The sequence below is a fragment of the Nymphalis io genome, chromosome 26 (genome assembly GCF_905147045.1).
Source record: "Nymphalis io chromosome 26, ilAglIoxx1.1, whole genome shotgun sequence".
In the NCBI taxonomy this organism is placed as follows: domain Eukaryota; kingdom Metazoa; phylum Arthropoda; class Insecta; order Lepidoptera; family Nymphalidae; genus Nymphalis; species Nymphalis io.
Genome location: NC_065913.1, coordinates 2,937,668 through 2,955,996, shown reverse-complemented (window position 1 = coordinate 2,955,996; position 18,329 = coordinate 2,937,668). Strand labels below are relative to the sequence as shown.

Here is an 18,329-nt window from a genome sequence, read left to right as displayed (position 1 = left end):
AACATTAAAACAAAATTTATAATCAAATTAACTTCAATAAATATTAGATTATTCTAAATTATATACGCGTTGGTCGTAGCGTTGAGTTTAACACTAAAGAAAAAAAAAAAAGAAAATCCGCCGATAAGAAGTGAAAAAGGTTACCTTACATACAATGTTAAATACTAAAACTTCTGAATAATACATCTTTATTTTATGTCTCATTTTCCACAAACAAGTGTCACCTAACAAGATCATAATTGAAATATATTTTGCCGTTAAAACTCTTTTTCCAACTTCACTGTAACACTTACAAAATTTTCTGCTCACCTCTTAATATTACCGTTTGAATTGATAATCAAATTAACTGCAAAATCACAAGAAAAACACTTGTCATGTATCCTATAAATTGTACTTAGCCGTCAACAGAATTACGGAATGGAAAATATGTAATTAATTCTTTTGATCAAAATAATTTTATTTGAAAAAAGTAAGATAACTTATTTAAAAAAAGGAGAGGAGGCCTTAGCCCAGAAGTGGGACATTCACAGGCTGCTATTATACTATAAGATAACTCATTATCAATTTACTAACTGATGCGTCATAATATGGAAATACGTTATTATATTACACTGAAAATAGTGTACTATGGGTAATTAGTATTTTATAAATTGAAACATTTGAATACATTATGTAAGCCCGGCTTCGCTCGTGTCACCATTTAAAATAGCTAACACACAATTAAGGTTATTTATCACACCAATTAAGGTTATTCTAAAATTACTTAATTTTACTTCACAGTTATATTTTCTTTCCAGAAGTATTTACTCGTCATTAAATGTTTTGTTTTTTTGTTTTTTTAGGTGCCGCTGCAAATGAATAAATGAAAGATCATTTGAAGTTATGAAAACATTTAATAAAATGCATGGCAACATTATTGCTATCACAATAACTACAGGATCTCAAATTACAGACTACTTTTAGCAACAATGATGATTTCAAAAGTTTTAATTAAAGTATTACTACATAGAGTATTATGTGACATCATACGTTTATTTAAGAAAATCATTTAAACATTTATATAAGTTCAATTTCACATTTAAAATATTCTGCTGGTCTTTTCTATAAATACTCAAGGAAATATATCGAATAATATTTTAATTTTATAAATTTTAAACACTTTTTTTCAAGACATTTTATTCTACATATATAATATAGAAATTATAGTACGCAAATTATTACTAATGATTGCACTGATTACTACTGGCTCCATTATAATCAAATATTCTAAAATATTAAGGTTCTATTTCCAAGTTACCCCACTGGACCCTGACATGAGATCTGTAGGCTAATTACAGTAACATACAAAAATTTCAAAATTACTTTGTTGTCCAAATAATATAAGAAAAGTTGTTTATGCATTATCACCATCAATTTGGTGAAAGTTTTGGTTAAAAATCTTATATTTCCACATTTTATTAAATTGTCTCTCCTTGAAGTGGAAAAATTAAATAAAAACATTGAGCAAATTAACAAAATAACTGGTATTTTTAGATTTCCATTGAACACCAATTACATTAAGAATATTTTATTTTCTAACAATTGTAGTAATTTTAAGCAAGTTATTTTTTAATTTTATCTTCCATGTTTAAGGCTCCATAAATGTCAAACTGCAATAATAAAACCAGTAGCGAATACTTATAAACTTGCTTGCCCAGTGAGACAAGACAGGAGTTCAGACCATAGATTCCAAAGGGAGGCAAAATTATAAAAATATTCGAAGCAAAAATGTTATCAGTTTTTCCGTCATCAATTGTTATAGGTACTATTTCATCTATGGTGCTTTTCTTGCTTATTCCAAGTGACTTAAAATGATATCGTAATATGTATGTGTATAGATATTACTGCTAAAAAGACAAAACAACGATTAATATTAAACTATTAAGCCAGGTTTACGTACTAATTATTTCAATCTGCTCTACGTTTCTATCGATAAGGTATCTAAAGAAAATTTATAGACATCAAAGCACTAGATCATCCGATAAAGTTACGCATGCGTTAATTTATATAAAACTTTGTAATCTTTAAACTCTCTATGTCTATGTATAATTAAGTTTTAAAATCTGAACAGGGAGAAACTTTTGAACTATATTCTACGTAAATTTCAGAAACATTTAATATGTAAATATGTCAAAATGTAATTAAAAATTATGCCAAAATCTTTATTGCCATGTTAAAATACTTTCAAATCCGATGATTACATCTTGCAGAACAAACAAACATTTTTATTATAATATTTTTATCTTTCTTATAGGTAAATTTAGTGCGCATTTTGATATGATGTAAATTTATTAGACAATCTCTTCAACTTTTTTATTTTCATTTGAGCTTAGACATTGCGACTAAGGTTTTTTAAAGTTTTAATACAATATGACGTTTCTTATATTACGTAAACGTCGAAATAACAATAAATTGTTGATTTCATTAAAATATTCTTTAAATATACTTTCGAAAATCTCGAGTACTTTGTTACATCGGTTTTGGTTATATTCAAACGAGTTCAAAACGTCCCACGTCGGGCGCCAATTATTTAAATAAGCTATTATGCAGCTCAATTAAAGAGTATTCTTTAAAGATCTTTTTAACGTTATTATAATAACTATTAACATATTATCAATTCCAAAACGTTATTTTTGAATACACTAATATTCATAAGTTTAGTCGTAGATAAATTTTATATTGTTAGCTCGAAATCCGACGAAAACATTGATCACTTATTATTGTAAATGGTCAAATGTGTCCGTAGACATAGATATAGCTTAGTCCTGACCAAGAAAGGACACGATCGATACTGCCAACTGTGAGGCATAAGGTATCATATCTCTTGTGCCTATGTACGCTTATATTATACGTTAACAGGTAAACGAAATGTATTAATTATCAAGTTGGCCATTTTGGCCCCATGATGATTTCACACATCAATAGAAAATTCCAGGTTTTTTTTTCTTAAATGCTGATCGTGCTGATAGTGTCCGCCGGTGCTGCAGTCACATTCGGTTGCTGAATCACGGGATCCAGAAGGGGGATGCTGTCTGTGGTCCTGTATAATATAATAAATTATATTAGATACCATTAGTTTTAAGATTTTTTGTGTGACGTTTATATTTAATCAAATATAATATATATTTTCGAGTTATATAAATAAATATACACAAACCGGAACAAATCCATCTGTCAGCACAAGACTTTTTTTTTCTTATCATTATCCATTTAAACAGATTCATTACGTACCTGACCCGAGGAAGAGTTGGATTTTCGATGACTACATCATCGCAACCAACCGTGGCCTTGTTGGGAACAATCGGTATCGTCGTGCAAATCGTAGCAGCGAAATAAATGTGCTGCAATTAATAATAATAACAACATTTTATATACTAAGATATGGTTATTGCATTTTTAATGTTCGTTTTAAAACATTATATTATTTAAAAATATACATATTAAAATGGTGACCAACACAAACATTACTCACACTTGCTACGTCGGTTAATGATTAGACAGCAATTATTTTTGGGTGTATCTATACAACTCAACATGAACGGACAGAATTTGGACTAAAGATATAGCATTTAAGGTGCTTTCTAAAACAGTGTAAGCACTGCAAACTTCTGCTGTTATGGTTTTTTTTCGTGAGTTAGTAAGTTATAATAATTACACACTTTTTTAATGTAATCATTTTTTATTTGATCGCCAAAATAATGTGTCAATTATATTAATTTTAGCAGCCAACTCAAGTTTAAGCCTAAAATTTATAGTTATTCTGTATCTTTTATGATTTATAATTTCTCCATTATTTCACAGTTGTGCAAAATTGTAAACTGCATTTAAAAAAACTAAAATCTTGTAATTATTTAGCAATAACGATAAAAGAAATTAATCAACGTTTCATACACCAAAAATTAAAATATTACGTTATCAAACTGTAGGTCAGTTCATAAAATGATATGAAATAGGTTCAGTTTGATAAAATGAGCCAAGATTTCACATTCAATTATAAGAAGTAGATCGATCAAAAGTATTGGGTTTTAACAAATAAGGCTTGCTTGGCTAAATTTTAATTATTGAAGAAGTTACACGTTAAATTTAAATAGGTAGGCACATAAAAATAAAACTGACAAATGATATTTAACTTTATCATTAAAATTATATTTTCATTGCAAATGTAATCTCGGCCAACTGGTTTCCGATTAAAGAAAAATTTACTTGACCTTATGAAGGTTACCCACATAACCACTGACCGTGGCTATTAAATATCGCAATTACTTTTTATAATACTTTTACCTATTCTATAAAAGTATTATAAAAATGAATTAACAAAGTAAAAAAAAAAATTAACATAATTACAATTCATTAGGTACAATTCCTTACTAATAACTTATACGTCATTAAATCTTTGAAAACACGTATTGACAAATTTAAATTTCGAACCGAATATATCAAACCTACTTACCATAGATACGACCAATATGAGATAAATAGTGGGAGTGGACCAATGGGCTGCATTTTCTATTGCTACCACACCCATCACCCAATTAATAGCAAAAAATGGCTCCAAAATCAAGCATAAATTTAGATATGTCTTCAATTCATTTCCCTCTGTATTCCAGGTCCATTTCCACGACAAATTATCCATATAGACAATGTTTAGTAAGCCCCTGTCTGACATTTGTTTGAAATGTTCGTTTACCTTGAAAATGAAGTTAATTTGAAAATGCCCTTATTTTTACAATATATACTAGGAAAAGCTACTATTATAGTAGAATTTAAACACACTTTTTTTTTTCAAAAATTAATAACATGGTCACGATGTTACCTCTTTTCCGCATTCTCCAGCAACATCGTTATTTGACCCGTAGTAATTGCATTCTTCTTCGTTAAATGTAAATTCTTTTTCTAATGTATCGGAAGTGTCGGTATTCTTTCTGCTACAATCGGGTGTGTAAAGATTATCCAATGTTTCGACACTTCCGTTTGCATTTTCTTCGACTCTCACGGTTTTCGGCCAATTTGTCATATGATGTTCGACCAATTCCGCAATTTTGGCCGTCAACATTTCTGTCTGCTTCCTATTCACACTTTGCAAACCAACAATAACAATACCAGTGTTTATCAAAATTAAAATCATGGCTGGTATCATGAATCCCATCACCATACCTTTTTCAATAGACATCCAGCAGTAATGTTTTATTTCATAGTGTTCCATCGATAGAGCATAATTGAACTATAAAAAAAAAATATTAAATTATATTATATATTATTGTATTATACGTCGCTAGCAATATAATTTATATGTAGTAAAAACATAAAGCAATAGACACATTTATTTTAATAAAAATTTACACTCACCGTTACAACTATAGCAGGAACGCCATAAGCCAACAAATAGTTATATTTTAACGGCAAAAGCGTATCGCAGACGCAATATTCTGCAACAGCTGCCGCTAAAGCAACGATCCACATCGCGCAGGAAATATGAGTATAATGCAGAACTAAAGCAATCTTTTCACATTGAGAAGGAGAAGACGCGCCCTGGTTAAAATATTTTGTATTAGGATAGGATAATTAATGCAGGTAGTATAGGGATATCTAATTGAATTTTGAGATGAGATAATTCATTAAACATCTATCAGTTGCTTTGAGTGGTGAGTAGGAATACTGCTCGTATTTACACGATGCATCGTATATTTTTTTGGTTACTTTTTTGTCCAAATTTTTATTGATTTGAAATCGCTTAAGATATTTCTCAAAATGATTTGTACACTATGTTCACCAGATACTTAATGATCTAGAATCCATGCTGAATTAAATTTGTTTGCTTTGTAAATATTCAATATTTAATCGATAAGCAACAAGAAATCAAGTAAGCACTCCTTTTAAACATAACACAAAAAGGTAGAAAAGTTTAAAATTGGAGAAGTAATAAATTAAGAATACGGATAAATGTATAAGGGTGATTACCACAACAGCTTGTATATAAATCAATGTACAAGCTACGAGACAACAGCATAAATTGATGACAATCGGATATATCTTGCTGTTACGCCTGAACTCAGAAGCGTATTGACTCCACATCAACCACATTATCGCTGCTACGGGTATTATTATTGCTAGTCCACTAGTGATGAAAATCTACGGAAATTAAACACAGTTTCATACACGAAACTTCAATTTATTCTATCTATACGACGAATGCCTCACGACAAATATATCCTGTAAGAATTTGCTTGAATTATGTTCGGGCGCGTATCGTAGAAAATGTTATGTAATTGATGTTCATTACATATTTGTATACATAGAAAAAATAAACAATAAAATCAGATAATTCTTATTATATTTATATTAGGTCCTTACATGTGAAATTAGCGTTTTGTCGTACTGACCACATTGATCTGAAATGTCTCCTCTTTGGTTAAGAATTCCAAATTCAAATTTATAAATTCATTTGAGTTTTGAAAACAGACATTCATTTGTTTGTTCCTCATTATTTTTTTCTTTAGCGTCGCTTATTACCGCACAATGGAAAACATGAAATATCGGTATATTTACGAGTACGAGTTCTACCATGGCACCAGTGCTGCAGAAACAGCTCGAAGGATTAATTATGTGTACGGCGCTGGTGTCGCAAAAGAAAGCACTGTACGTTTTTGGTTTCAACGTTTTCGTTCTGGAAATTTAGACCTTTCAGAACCAACCACGTGGACAGCTGGAGACCAAAGAGGAAAATGAAAAATTAAAGGCTATTGTGGAAGCGGATCCATCACAAAACACTTCAGAGATAGCTGCAGGCTTCGGGGTAAGTGATAAAAATGTATTAATTCACTTGAAGCAAATCGGGAAAGTAAAAAACTTGAACGATGGGTACCTCATGAATTGAGTGAATCGAACTTGCAAACACGCGTGTTAATTTGCTCAACCGACACAATAATGAAGGGATCTTAAATTGAATCATTACTTGTGATGAAAAGTGAATACTGTATGATAATCGGAAGCGCTCATCGCAATGGCTGAACCCTGTAGACCCAGCCAAAACGAAAATTGACTCAGAAAAAGTTACTTGTGAGTGTTTGGTGGACTAGCGCCGGTGTCGTTCACTACAGCTTTCTAAAATCTGGCCAAACGATTACGGCAGATATCTATTGTCAGCAAGTGCAAACCATGAAGGAAGAACTAGCTGCTGAACAACCGAGATTGGTCAATCACTCTAGGCCATTGTTGCTTCACGACAACGCAAGACCACACACTGCACAACAAACAACCACTAAGTTAGATGAGCTACAATTGGAATGTCTGCGATATCCACCTTACTCCCCGGACCTTGCTCCAACAAATTACCATTTTTTCCGGAATTTGGACCACTTCTTACAAGGAAACAACTCCGATGCGGCAGTCCAAACCGCCTTCAAAGAGTTTATTGATTCTCGCACCCATGGTTTTTTTAGTAAAGGGATCAATAAACTACCTATGAGATGGCAAAAGTGCATAGATAACAACGGTGCATACTTTCATTAATTAATACATTTTACAAAAAAAAAATTGACTTTATATTCCTGCCGTACAAAACGCCAATTTCATATGTAAGTAATATTTCTATGCGATGATCGTCTCACACTTAACTAGATATTTAAGAAGATGAAGACGGCACTAGAGGTAAAAGGCAAAATATAATAAAATGAGCAATCAGCCGATATGAGCTCTCAAGTCAAACATAGATAGAACACGTTAATGATTTAAAACACCGCGAGGAAACTAGATCAGCGTGGAATAATCTTCAATCTTAGAGACCTCCTTCCAGCTGTACGATTTCAACGAGCTGCTAATATATTGCTAAAATTGACCATTTTTAATGTGATATCGTATAATGAAATCAATAATAAGAATCCAAAATATTACTTACCAACACCATCCATTCATCTCTGCCGCCATGACAAGAATTAAATCCATACAAATAAGTAACACTGTCTATTATATTGTGCTCTCTTAAGTCACCATCTCCTAAAGAGTCATCTGGTAATTCCACATCTGGTTCCGATATTTTATTTTCAATAAATTTACTTAATTGTGCTAAAATAAAAAACATAGCCGAATCCTTAATATATTTTATAACTGAAATAAAAAAAAACAAGTACATTTACATAGAAGTTCAGAAAGAATAAATTATCTTTTACATATTTTTACCTGGATTACTCTTTGCCAGCACTTCAGGATTTGGATACAAAGGAGGATTTTCATCGTAAATGGAAGACGTAAAGTTAGAAACTACTACACCACCGTACTCCGAATCATAAGCATTAATATCGTAGTCTGTTCGGTCTTCCACTCTTGGATACACCGCCTTGTGATACTTTATTGCTATCGGCTGAAAAGAGCGATAAGTGGCTATCTTTTCATTATTATAAGAAGAATCTTCAATATTCGGTCTTCGGATGTGATGGAAGCTTTTGTTTAGCGGTGAAGCTGTGAAAATTATTTTATGATAATTCTGTTCCAAAACATGAAAGGTAATAAAAAAAAAGTAAAAAGAAAATTTACCTTCAGTGTCGGACAAAAGAGATGAATATAATAAAAAAATTGAAAGCATAGCTTTGGTCAGCATTCCTCGCATTATCTTCAATTTAGTTAAAGTTAACGTCATTTTTAACACTCACAAATGAACAATACTTCACAGTAATTTATGAAATCCAGAAATTTGTTTATTTCAAGCAATATCGACAATATTTTGAGACATGCTCATTGCTTGAAACTGAAAAATCGATACCAAATTCAGGCTCCTTGGCACGCATTGTACACATTGATACGATTCATTTTAATATTAAATATAATTTACGAATAACGAAAAACTACTATTTGTATTTGTTTGTCTAACTTATTATCTAGGTATAAAATAGAAGGTGTAACAAAAAAATTATAAACATTCATAAATAATAAAGGGCTGTAGTAGGAATATTTATTTATACATGGCAACATTTTATATAAATAAAGTATCAGGTGATTGTCAATGTCACTAATATTTTTCAAACGCAATAGTCAACATTCAACAGCAATGTAATCAAAAATAAACGCAAAATGAGTGCAATTTTAAAATTCATCCGTGAGAATCATATCCTGGCGGTAATAGAACAGGCTATCGCAGAAAAGAAATCTCGGGTCATTTTAAATTCATTCGAAATAACAGATATACCACCTCTTTTATACACTTGCACTCACATCGAATATCTTTATTTACACACCAATGAATTGACTGAGATCCCAGTACAAATCACCCAACTCTTAAACTTGACTACGTTGACTCTGGATTATAACAACATAAGTGTTTTACCGCCTGAAATTGGAAATTTAAAAAATCTAATAAATCTCAACATAAGCTACAACCCGCTAAAGGAATTGGCCCCAGAGATTGGTGAATTGGAAAGTTTGGAAGCATTCTGGTGCAACAGGACGGGCTTGGTGGAAATACCGAAGGAGATCGGCAAATTAACGAAATTAGACACATTCGGTGCTCGAGGTAATGAATTGAAATCTATTCCGGAAGAGATGACGAGATTAACAAAATTGAGGTATGTATATATATTAATACTTTTGCTTCTTTGTATCAATATTATATTTTAAAAATAGAAATTACTGATATTATTATTTTTGTTTTTTAATTAGTACTTCTATGGTAAATGGTTACGCGTTCAAAAATAAATGATAAACAACATTTTACTGTACTTCATAAATATTTTAATCTATATTCTTATCTTTAAATAATTGGAATAATTGGAAGTTAACATATTTAAATGTGTGCTTAATTCTACTTTTTCTGTATTTAAAATGAACAAGTTCTTTGTCTCGTACATGTTGAAATCTAAGATGACACATAAAATATATTGTAATTATATTAAGCTATATTAGCTTTTAAGAACTATTGTTAATAAAAAATATATAGTTAAATTAAAGATATATTTGCCAGGACTAGTTGCAAACTTCTTACCCTTACCATAACCAACTAGATTATCAATAATTTTTCAAAATGTCTGAAGTCATCAATTCTAGTAGGCTCTCATACCTTGGAATTGTAAGTTTCTCATTAAAATCAATCAATCAATCTCTTAAGACACTTAATTCATAGTTAAAATGACTTAATGTTAAATGTTTTCTGTATGTACAATAGCATTAAAAAGATATTAAAATTAAAATATATGACATTATTCAACTATATAAGGGTCTGTATAAACATTTTTGAATCACCCTTTTACAATATTATATTAAATGTTACCTATGGTTTCTCATGTAGACTTCATTACTTAGAATTTAGTACTTAATTACACAAATACAAAAAATATATAAATTTACAAAATATCAATCAAATAATACATATTTATATATCCTGAATAAAATCATCAAAGATTACACCAGTGCTGCAAGTTTAGGTCCATAAATCCACGCAAAAAAAACTATTATTCGAGTCAACTACGTCGACTAGTTTATTATTCGTTAATAATTAACATTTTTACATGATAACGTAATATTAATATTAAATAAGCATTCTATATAAATTTTTTCCTTTATCTCAGAAAAGGCTCATAGCCAGTTGATTGATGTGTCCTTCGAGTCTTTGCTTGTAGGCCATAGAAGACTTTTTTATTTCTTCTTTGACTGTTGGTATTTCCAGATACTTATGTACTTCCTTGTTCTGTATGAACTATGCACCATGCATTGCTTAAGATCTTTAGCACTTTGTTCTGGTAGCACTGGAGAATTTCTATGTTTTAGGGACTTGCCGATCCCCAGAGTTCTATGCCGTACGTCCATACTGTTTTTATTATACATTTGTATATATGTAATAAGTTTATTTTGGAGATTCAGTGTTGATTTCCTATCTAGTAGCCAGTACATATTTTTGAACTTTTTGTTTGCTTGTTCCTTTTTTGCTTTTATGTGATCTCGCCAGGTAAGTTTTCTGTCTAGATGCATACCTAAGTATTTAACAGTCGTATGTTTTGGCAAAGCGTTTCCATCGAGTGTCACAGGTGGACAGTCCCCTCTATTTAAAGAGAACGTTATGTGAACCGATTTTGCTGGGCTGGCTCGTATTCTCCACTTCTCTTGTACTCACTCACTTCTGTTGTATGTCAAGGAATACAGCTGAGCAGTATTCTTTTCGCTCCATCGCTTGCCGTATTATATGTGCTACTCGGTGTATTTGTTCTGTCGTTCCATGGTGTGCACGAAAGCCGAATTGGTTGTCTGGTATCACTTCTTGTTCCTTTAATACTGGAAGAAGACGTCATAAGACTACTCGAAAACTTTTGAAAGTATGGGGAGACTTGTTGGCCTATATGATGTGACTTCTGTAGGAGGGTTTCCGGTTTGGCAACCATATTTATGATGGACCATAGCTTTGGGAAATATTGTAATCTCAATATTGCGTTGAAGAGGATTGCCAGCAGGATGATGCCTTTTTTTGGTAATGTTTAAGAACTTGGTCATGTTTCAAGATTTTATGAATTTCTTCTTCTGAATGCGCACTGTCAGGTTCGTTTGGTTAAAATATGTCTATGAGAAAGTTAGCAAATAACTCAGCTATGTCTTGGGATTTTCGTGACCAGTTACCATTAGTTTGTCTAAGCAGGGGAAGGGGTTCCTTTGCCCTTTTCAATGATTTTATCATTTCCCAGAGTGAATAGTCATCTGCTTGGTACGAAAACAGGGTCTTTAGTTTGTCTTGCAAAGTACTATTTTCATTTTCGCTAAGCATATCAGTCAGGTCTTTTTGTGCTTTGTTGAGTGCCTTTTTATCTTGTCTATTTCTACTGGTAGGCCATTTACGTCTTATCCTTCTCTTCATAACTATTAGCTCTTTTATCCTACGAGGGGATATTCTGACTTTGTGATTTGGATTCTACGTAAGGGGTTGATAGCCACGCTTTTTGTATTAGGTTAGTGGTAAACGACGCAGTGTTTTCTATGTCATCTTCCATTTTGAGAGGTATACACAAATTGGCATTCTCTTCGATGTAATCTCAAAAGGCCTCCCAGTCAGTTTTATGATTGTATAGGGTCTCGCGTAGTTCTTTCCAGATGACTGTGGAGCTTAATGAAACTATCACAGGTGTGTGGTCTGAGGAGTCATCTAGACATTGATGGTCATCTAGACATGATTTCACCTCTGTGTAGAGTCCAGACATCTTTTTGAAAATAAAAAAGTCAATGAGGTCCGGAGTTTTATTGGGGTCCGATGGCCAATAAGTTGGTTCTCTTGTTAATATTACATTTAGGGTATTGCTATCTATTGCCTTTTTCAGTTCTCGGCCTCTTGTCGTCGTTAGTCGAGAACCCCAATATGTTTTTTTTTTATATGTCCGAGATGGCAAATGACTCTACTCCACCTGATGGTAAGTGGTAGTAGAGTCCAAACGCGACAACGGCCAGTACAATCAGGAAAAATGTTCTGTACTAGCCGTCACCGCCTTGCCGGCCCGCAAGATGCCTCTTCACGCCTCGTTTGAAGGAACCCGGGTTGTAAGAAGAGGGGAACACGTGAGCTGGTAAGGAATTCCATTTTTTGGTAGTGCGACTAAGAAAGGAGTTGCCAAATTTCTTTGTGCGCGATGGAATTGATGTCACAGTTAGGCGGTGACATCAAGAACCAGCTCGCGTGGACTTAAGAACGAAGGGGGAAGCAGGAATTAGAGAGAATAATTCCTCAGAGCACTCGCCGTGATACAGTCGATAGAAAGCGCTCAGTGCTGCTATCTCGCGACGCAATTGTAAAGGTTCAAGGGTATTTGTGACCTTTACGTCGCCAATAATGCGTACTGCACGTCGCTGCAACCGGTCCAAAGCCTCCAGTAGGTACTTAGCGGAGCCATCCCAAAGGTGCGAGCAATATTCAACGCAAGACCGTACCTGTGTTTTGTATAACAGGCACAGTTGTTTAGGCAATATGTGTTTTTGGAGTTCCAGTCTCCTCCTTCAATGTATCTACCACCGAGTGTATGGCAAATTCTTTGATTCACTAGTGCTGATATTTCCCAATGACGACGATCTCGGTCTTGTGATGAATACCTGCTGTGTGTGCTTTTTATTCGTGCTGCTGCCAGTAGCATTAGCTGTCACGGGGGCCTGGTCGCCCACTCCCGCGCAGTCTTCAGTAGCATATTTCACATTTGCAGGCCCGGGTACCTGTGGACAGGTTAATTAACCGCCGCCTGTTGCTCGGCGTTGTTGCTCATTTGGCAACACCCAGAGGCACGTGTAGGGCTAGGAAAAAGTGGGCCTAGGAAAAAGTGGTAAATCCTACGGACGCAAGCAACATTAGTATCGAAACAAACAAGCTCAAACGAATTGGCTCAAATTTAGTTTATCTGTATAGGTGTTTTTTTTTTGGAAAAAAAATGCAAAAAGAAAACCGAGCGATCCTCGGTCGCCCTATCATTAAAACAAACTATATCTACTTTTAATTAATGACTGCATCCATCATTTTTCCTCCAATTCGCAGAATTTTCGACATTGCCTCGTAGTGTTTAAAAAAAACAAAATTTAATTGATTTTTTACATAATCAATCTCGATTATTTTTTAAATACTGGTGGTAGGGCTTTGTGCAAGCTCGTCTGGGTAGGTACCACCCACTCATCAGATATTCTACCGCAAAACAGCAATACTTGATATTGTTGTGTTCCGGTTTGAAGGGTGAGTGAGCCAGTGTAATTACAGGCACAAGGGACATAATTAGGTCCCAAGGTTGGTGGCGCATTGGCTATAAGCGATGGTTGACATTTCTTACAATGCCAATGTCTAAGGGCGTTTGGTGACCACTTACCATCAGGTGGCCCATATGCTCGTCCACCTTCCTATTCTATAAAAAAAAAATAATAATATATAGGTTATATATACATTACTTTATGATAATATCCTTGTTTATAGATGGCTCACCCTTGAATTTAATGAAATAGAAAGTCTACCACCCAACATGGATAGAATGGACAGTCTCGTCCACTGTAACTTTAAGCACAACAGAATAAAGGAGTTCCCGACGTCTTTGCTCAAATGCAGTAACCTCATGTATTTACAACTTAGTTACAATCAGGTATTTATTTAACTCTACATGTAAAACATAACACACACACCTTGTCGACCTAGTAATTAGCTATAGGGCCACAGATCCAGACTGGGATGTGAAAAGTTTTTGGGGGTTTCCTGTAATAGAAATAGCCCGGAGTCTGGACATTTGCAGTGTTTACGCCTGAAGTCTCTTTTGTCGTGTCGGATTATCCGTCCCATTTATAAGAGTGAGAGAATATAGTGCACCTGTGTGCGCACACTCTTGATATGACCCGTGTATATTTAGTCTCTCGTTAATAATGGTCGCTGTGGCCGAAATCGAAACAGTTATTAATTTTTATTAAATGGTTTAATAATAAAATTGTAACTATTTTAGTAGTTAATTAAATATGCCGTTAAATAATTGCTTAATCCAATCTTCATGACTGAAACAAAACCGATCTAATTTCGCTCATGACAGCAAAATTTAAACTAGACTATCCATACACAAATCCCTCGTGTTATATTGTAGTCTAAACGTGTGTGGCTTAGAATGTACCCACAGGATGCACTTGTTCCCCTTACTCTCACAGTCTAATGGGGCGGCAATCTGACACGGCCGGAGAGAAATTATGAGAACGCTCAAATAAATAATACCAATTGTTTTAATCTCTGCTCAACTGAGTTTTTTTGACTGAAAAACTCTAAGTTTAATTAGCCCGCATATTTCTCAAATATATTCAATGGCTACTAGACTAAGGTGACTGCTAAGCACTCTTTTTTTATATAAAATATGAAGCAGATGAGCCACCTGATGGTAATATGGTCACATTATAAGCTGTTACTTTATACATGGATCAAATAAAACAGTTTTAAAAATATTATTTTTGCCATAACATTATAATACAAACATATTAAATATTTATCAAAATAGTTAATGTTTAGATTACCAATCTTCCGCCGGATTTTATCGCAAGCTTGCTGCCTGTGCTGGAGACGGTTGACCTGAGATACAATCCGATATCAAACGTGACTAATAATGTAAGTACATTGACCAATTTTTGCTGATAATATTTTATTAGGTATATGCAACTATGCACTGATTTTACCTAAGCCCCACCAGAAAGCTCATTGTTAATATTCGTTTTATTAAGTGGTTAATTTGCTTTAGCTTCCACTAAGCCCTACTACCAGGGAAATATTTAACGAACTTATTCTAGTGTTGTCGATTTATTAAACTTGAATATTATTTGAAATCCTGAATAGTTGAAACGTATACGGGATAGTCTAGAGAATTAAAAAGCGCAATATCAATTCCACTAGAACTATTGTATTTAAATTTAAAACACAAAAAAAAACTTTTAAATTAGGACAGTGGCCAAATACGATACTCAGAAGACCAGCTCCGTAATGATAACGCAGATATGGGTACTCCTTCGTCCAGTCGATACGCGACGCAGGCGCTCGCTATAAATGCGACGGCTCTGCGGCTTCCGGCCGTACCAGCTCCGAGACACCCAGACCCTGTCATAGGTAGGAGGACCATTATCTTACAACAGCAGACCGAATGTCTCGTATATGACAAGAAAATCGTGCAAATATGCTCAAATTTGTTTTTTGGTTTTTTATAGTATAGGTAGGCGGACGAGCATATTGGCCACCGATTGTAAGTGGTCACCAACGCCCATAGACATTGGCCTTGTAAGAAATGTTAATCATCGCCAATGCGCCACCAACTTTGGGAACTAAGATGTTATGCCCCCTGTGCCTGTAATTACACTGGCTCACTCACCCTTCAAACCGGAACACAACAATACTAAGTACTGCTGTTTTGCGGTAGAATGTCTGATGAGTGTACCTCATGGTGATAGTGATGGTAGTACCTACCCAGACAAGCTTGTACAAAGACCTACTTCCAGCTTTATTTGTTCATTATGGGATTTCTGAGTTTTACCCGTGGTGCTTGTACAACACTCAGTTATCATGTGCTTAATTTGTGTTTACAATATAATTCATCTCGTGCTCGGCGGTGAACATTAGGGAAATCTGCACGTTTCGAATAGTAATCTTTACGTGTGTACCAATACGGCTTAGAGCGCCATAATGCAATTAGTTCCAAACCTTCTCCTCAAACGGAAAGACATTTATAAGCTGTTATTTCATATCATTAAAATATGCTATTTACATTCACGAGCAAATCTAAAAAACTTGGTATCAAAATATTATTTAATATTAAGAAATGTTTTAGTTTATTAATTTTGTAGTTTATTAATCGCTATGATTACACTAATAGGAATGATTGGCGTTTCAGTAGATGAAATGGATCTTGATGCGTCGTCGATAGATTCGTCCGAGGACTGGGAGAACAGCGTGGACAGCTCAGACCTGGATGTTCAGTACCAGAACGAAGACGATCGAGCCGTTAATGAGGTATCAAATTTTACATATAAACACTGTATAGAACAATAATAATAATATTCTGGGACATTTTTCACACACGGCCATCTGATCCCAAATTAATATTGTACAGAGCTTGTACTATGGAAACCGGACAACTGATATACTACATATACTACTTTTCTTTTGTAAATACATACTTATATAGATAATTACACCCAGACTCAGGACAAACAGACATGTTCATGCACACAAAAGTCTGTCCTGGGTGGGAATCGAACCCACAACCTTCGGCGTGAAACACAAGTATCTACCAACCACGCCAACCGGCTCGTCTATTAACTGTCGCATTCATAACTCGTCCCCATCACGTCCAAACAGTAACCAGTAACTAAGTGTAGCCAGTTACTTGGTTTATCTTCAATTATTGCTGTTCATTTTCAAACAAATTTATGATTTCCGTGGTCGGAATTATTCGTTGCTAAATTGTTTTGGAAGTTAAGCATGTTTGTCTTTTATTTTTAATACTCATCCTGACATACTTAACGGCTTAATGACACAAGTGATTTAATCGCAGACATTGAAATGTCTATAATGGCGTTGAAGATGCGTTTTATTTTTAACACGATATGAGCAATATTTTTTATACCAAAGTATATAGTTTGAATGATAAACCAGTTAGTCATCACGTTACTATGATGAAAACCGAGTAAGTTATCATGAAGAGTATTTTGAGAGTCATTACACATGCGATAAAACAGTGGAAGTTAAATCCAAACCTGGTTTTTTTTATAGAATAGGAAGGCGGACGAGCTTATAGGCTACCTGATGGTTAGTGGTCACCAACGCCCATAGACATTGACATTGTAAGAAATGTTAACCATCGCTTGCATCGCCAATGCGTCACCAACCTTGGGAACTAAGATGTTATGTCCCTTGTTCCTGTACTTACACTGGCTCACTCACCCTTCAAACCGGAACACAAAAATACCAAGTACTGTTGTTTTGCGGTAGAATATCTAATGAGTGGGTGGTATCTACCCAGACGAGCTTGCACAATGCTCTACCACCAGTAACATATGGTATCAGCAATTACTTTTTTTCCGATATTTTTTTTTGTTTGTAATTGGAAGTTTATTACTACTAATTGAATTTCCTCTAGAATGTCTAAATGATATGTGATGGTCTTAATGTCTCTGTCTCCAAAGGAAACTCGCCACGCTGGTTCCGAAATACATCTATAGAATTTTTCGTAACGCTTCTATAAAACTTATTTCACTAATCGTAAAATGATATTTGAAAGTTTCTCCGACTGTGTATTGTCTCTAAATTGCGTCTTAAAATATATTATCTTTAGTCATTATCTCCTTACATTAAATTCACCCATCCTGACGTGAACGGTAATGTTAACACGCTAACAGCTTGCGCAATTCTTACAGGCCATCGGTATGGTGTTGCCAGAGCTGTCACGTTACGCGTCAACTGCAAGCTAAATTATTGTATCGGGCAACTCTGTTTACAATTCAATTTCACACTGAAAACATTGGACTTAGATATACCTTGAAAATATATTCATATTTAGAAGATATAAAGTCTTCCAGTGGAATTTGAAAAAAGAAGTATTACTTTGAACAAGCCAAAAGCCAAAATCCTTGAATCCAGGTCGTATTTATGAAATCTTTTTTATGAATGTATAAAAATTATATTAATTTAAGTTTTTTGTAATATATTAAATGAATTAAACCAAAGTATATGCAAATCAGTGTGACATATAATTTTTATATTTAAAATTATTTTTAATAATGATAAATATCTAAATAATATGTGTATACACTGACATAATTGGCAACTGTTTCTTTCATTGTTGATT

At 33.8% G+C, this 18,329-nt stretch overlaps 2 protein-coding genes across 6 annotated transcripts; one reads left to right on the top strand and one right to left on the bottom strand.

The window, feature by feature from the left end:
• Positions 1-879: 879 nt before the first annotated feature.
• LOC126778475 (uncharacterized) lies at positions 880-8,767 on the bottom strand. Of its 2 annotated transcripts, none has more exons than XM_050502058.1 (9): positions 8,569-8,767; positions 8,215-8,493; positions 7,934-8,142; positions 5,998-6,168; positions 5,386-5,568; positions 4,853-5,260; positions 4,490-4,726; positions 3,271-3,380; positions 880-3,079 (listed from the first exon to the last, which is right to left on the bottom strand). In XM_050502058.1, the coding sequence occupies exons 1-9, from the start codon at positions 8,669-8,671 to the stop codon at positions 2,986-2,988; spliced, it is 1,794 nt and encodes a 597-aa protein (XP_050358015.1). In that variant the 5' UTR covers positions 8,672-8,767; the 3' UTR covers positions 880-2,985. The 2 variants fall into 2 exon arrangements, with proteins under 2 accessions (XP_050358015.1, XP_050358016.1); XM_050502059.1 differs by having other exon boundaries at positions 7,934-8,100.
• A 266-nt stretch (positions 8,768-9,033) lies between these two features.
• LOC126778524 (leucine-rich repeat-containing protein 1-like) lies at positions 9,034-18,011 on the top strand. Of its 4 annotated transcripts, none has more exons than XM_050502164.1 (6): positions 9,034-9,593; positions 13,946-14,108; positions 15,008-15,103; positions 15,433-15,595; positions 16,377-16,492; positions 17,899-18,011. In XM_050502164.1, the coding sequence occupies exons 1-6, from the start codon at positions 9,103-9,105 to the stop codon at positions 17,950-17,952; spliced, it is 1,083 nt and encodes a 360-aa protein (XP_050358121.1). In that variant the 5' UTR covers positions 9,034-9,102; the 3' UTR covers positions 17,953-18,011. The 4 variants fall into 4 exon arrangements, with proteins under 4 accessions (XP_050358121.1, XP_050358119.1, XP_050358120.1 ...); XM_050502162.1 differs by having other exon boundaries at positions 17,881-18,011; XM_050502163.1 differs by having other exon boundaries at positions 16,374-16,492.
• Positions 18,012-18,329: the final 318 nt, after the last annotated feature.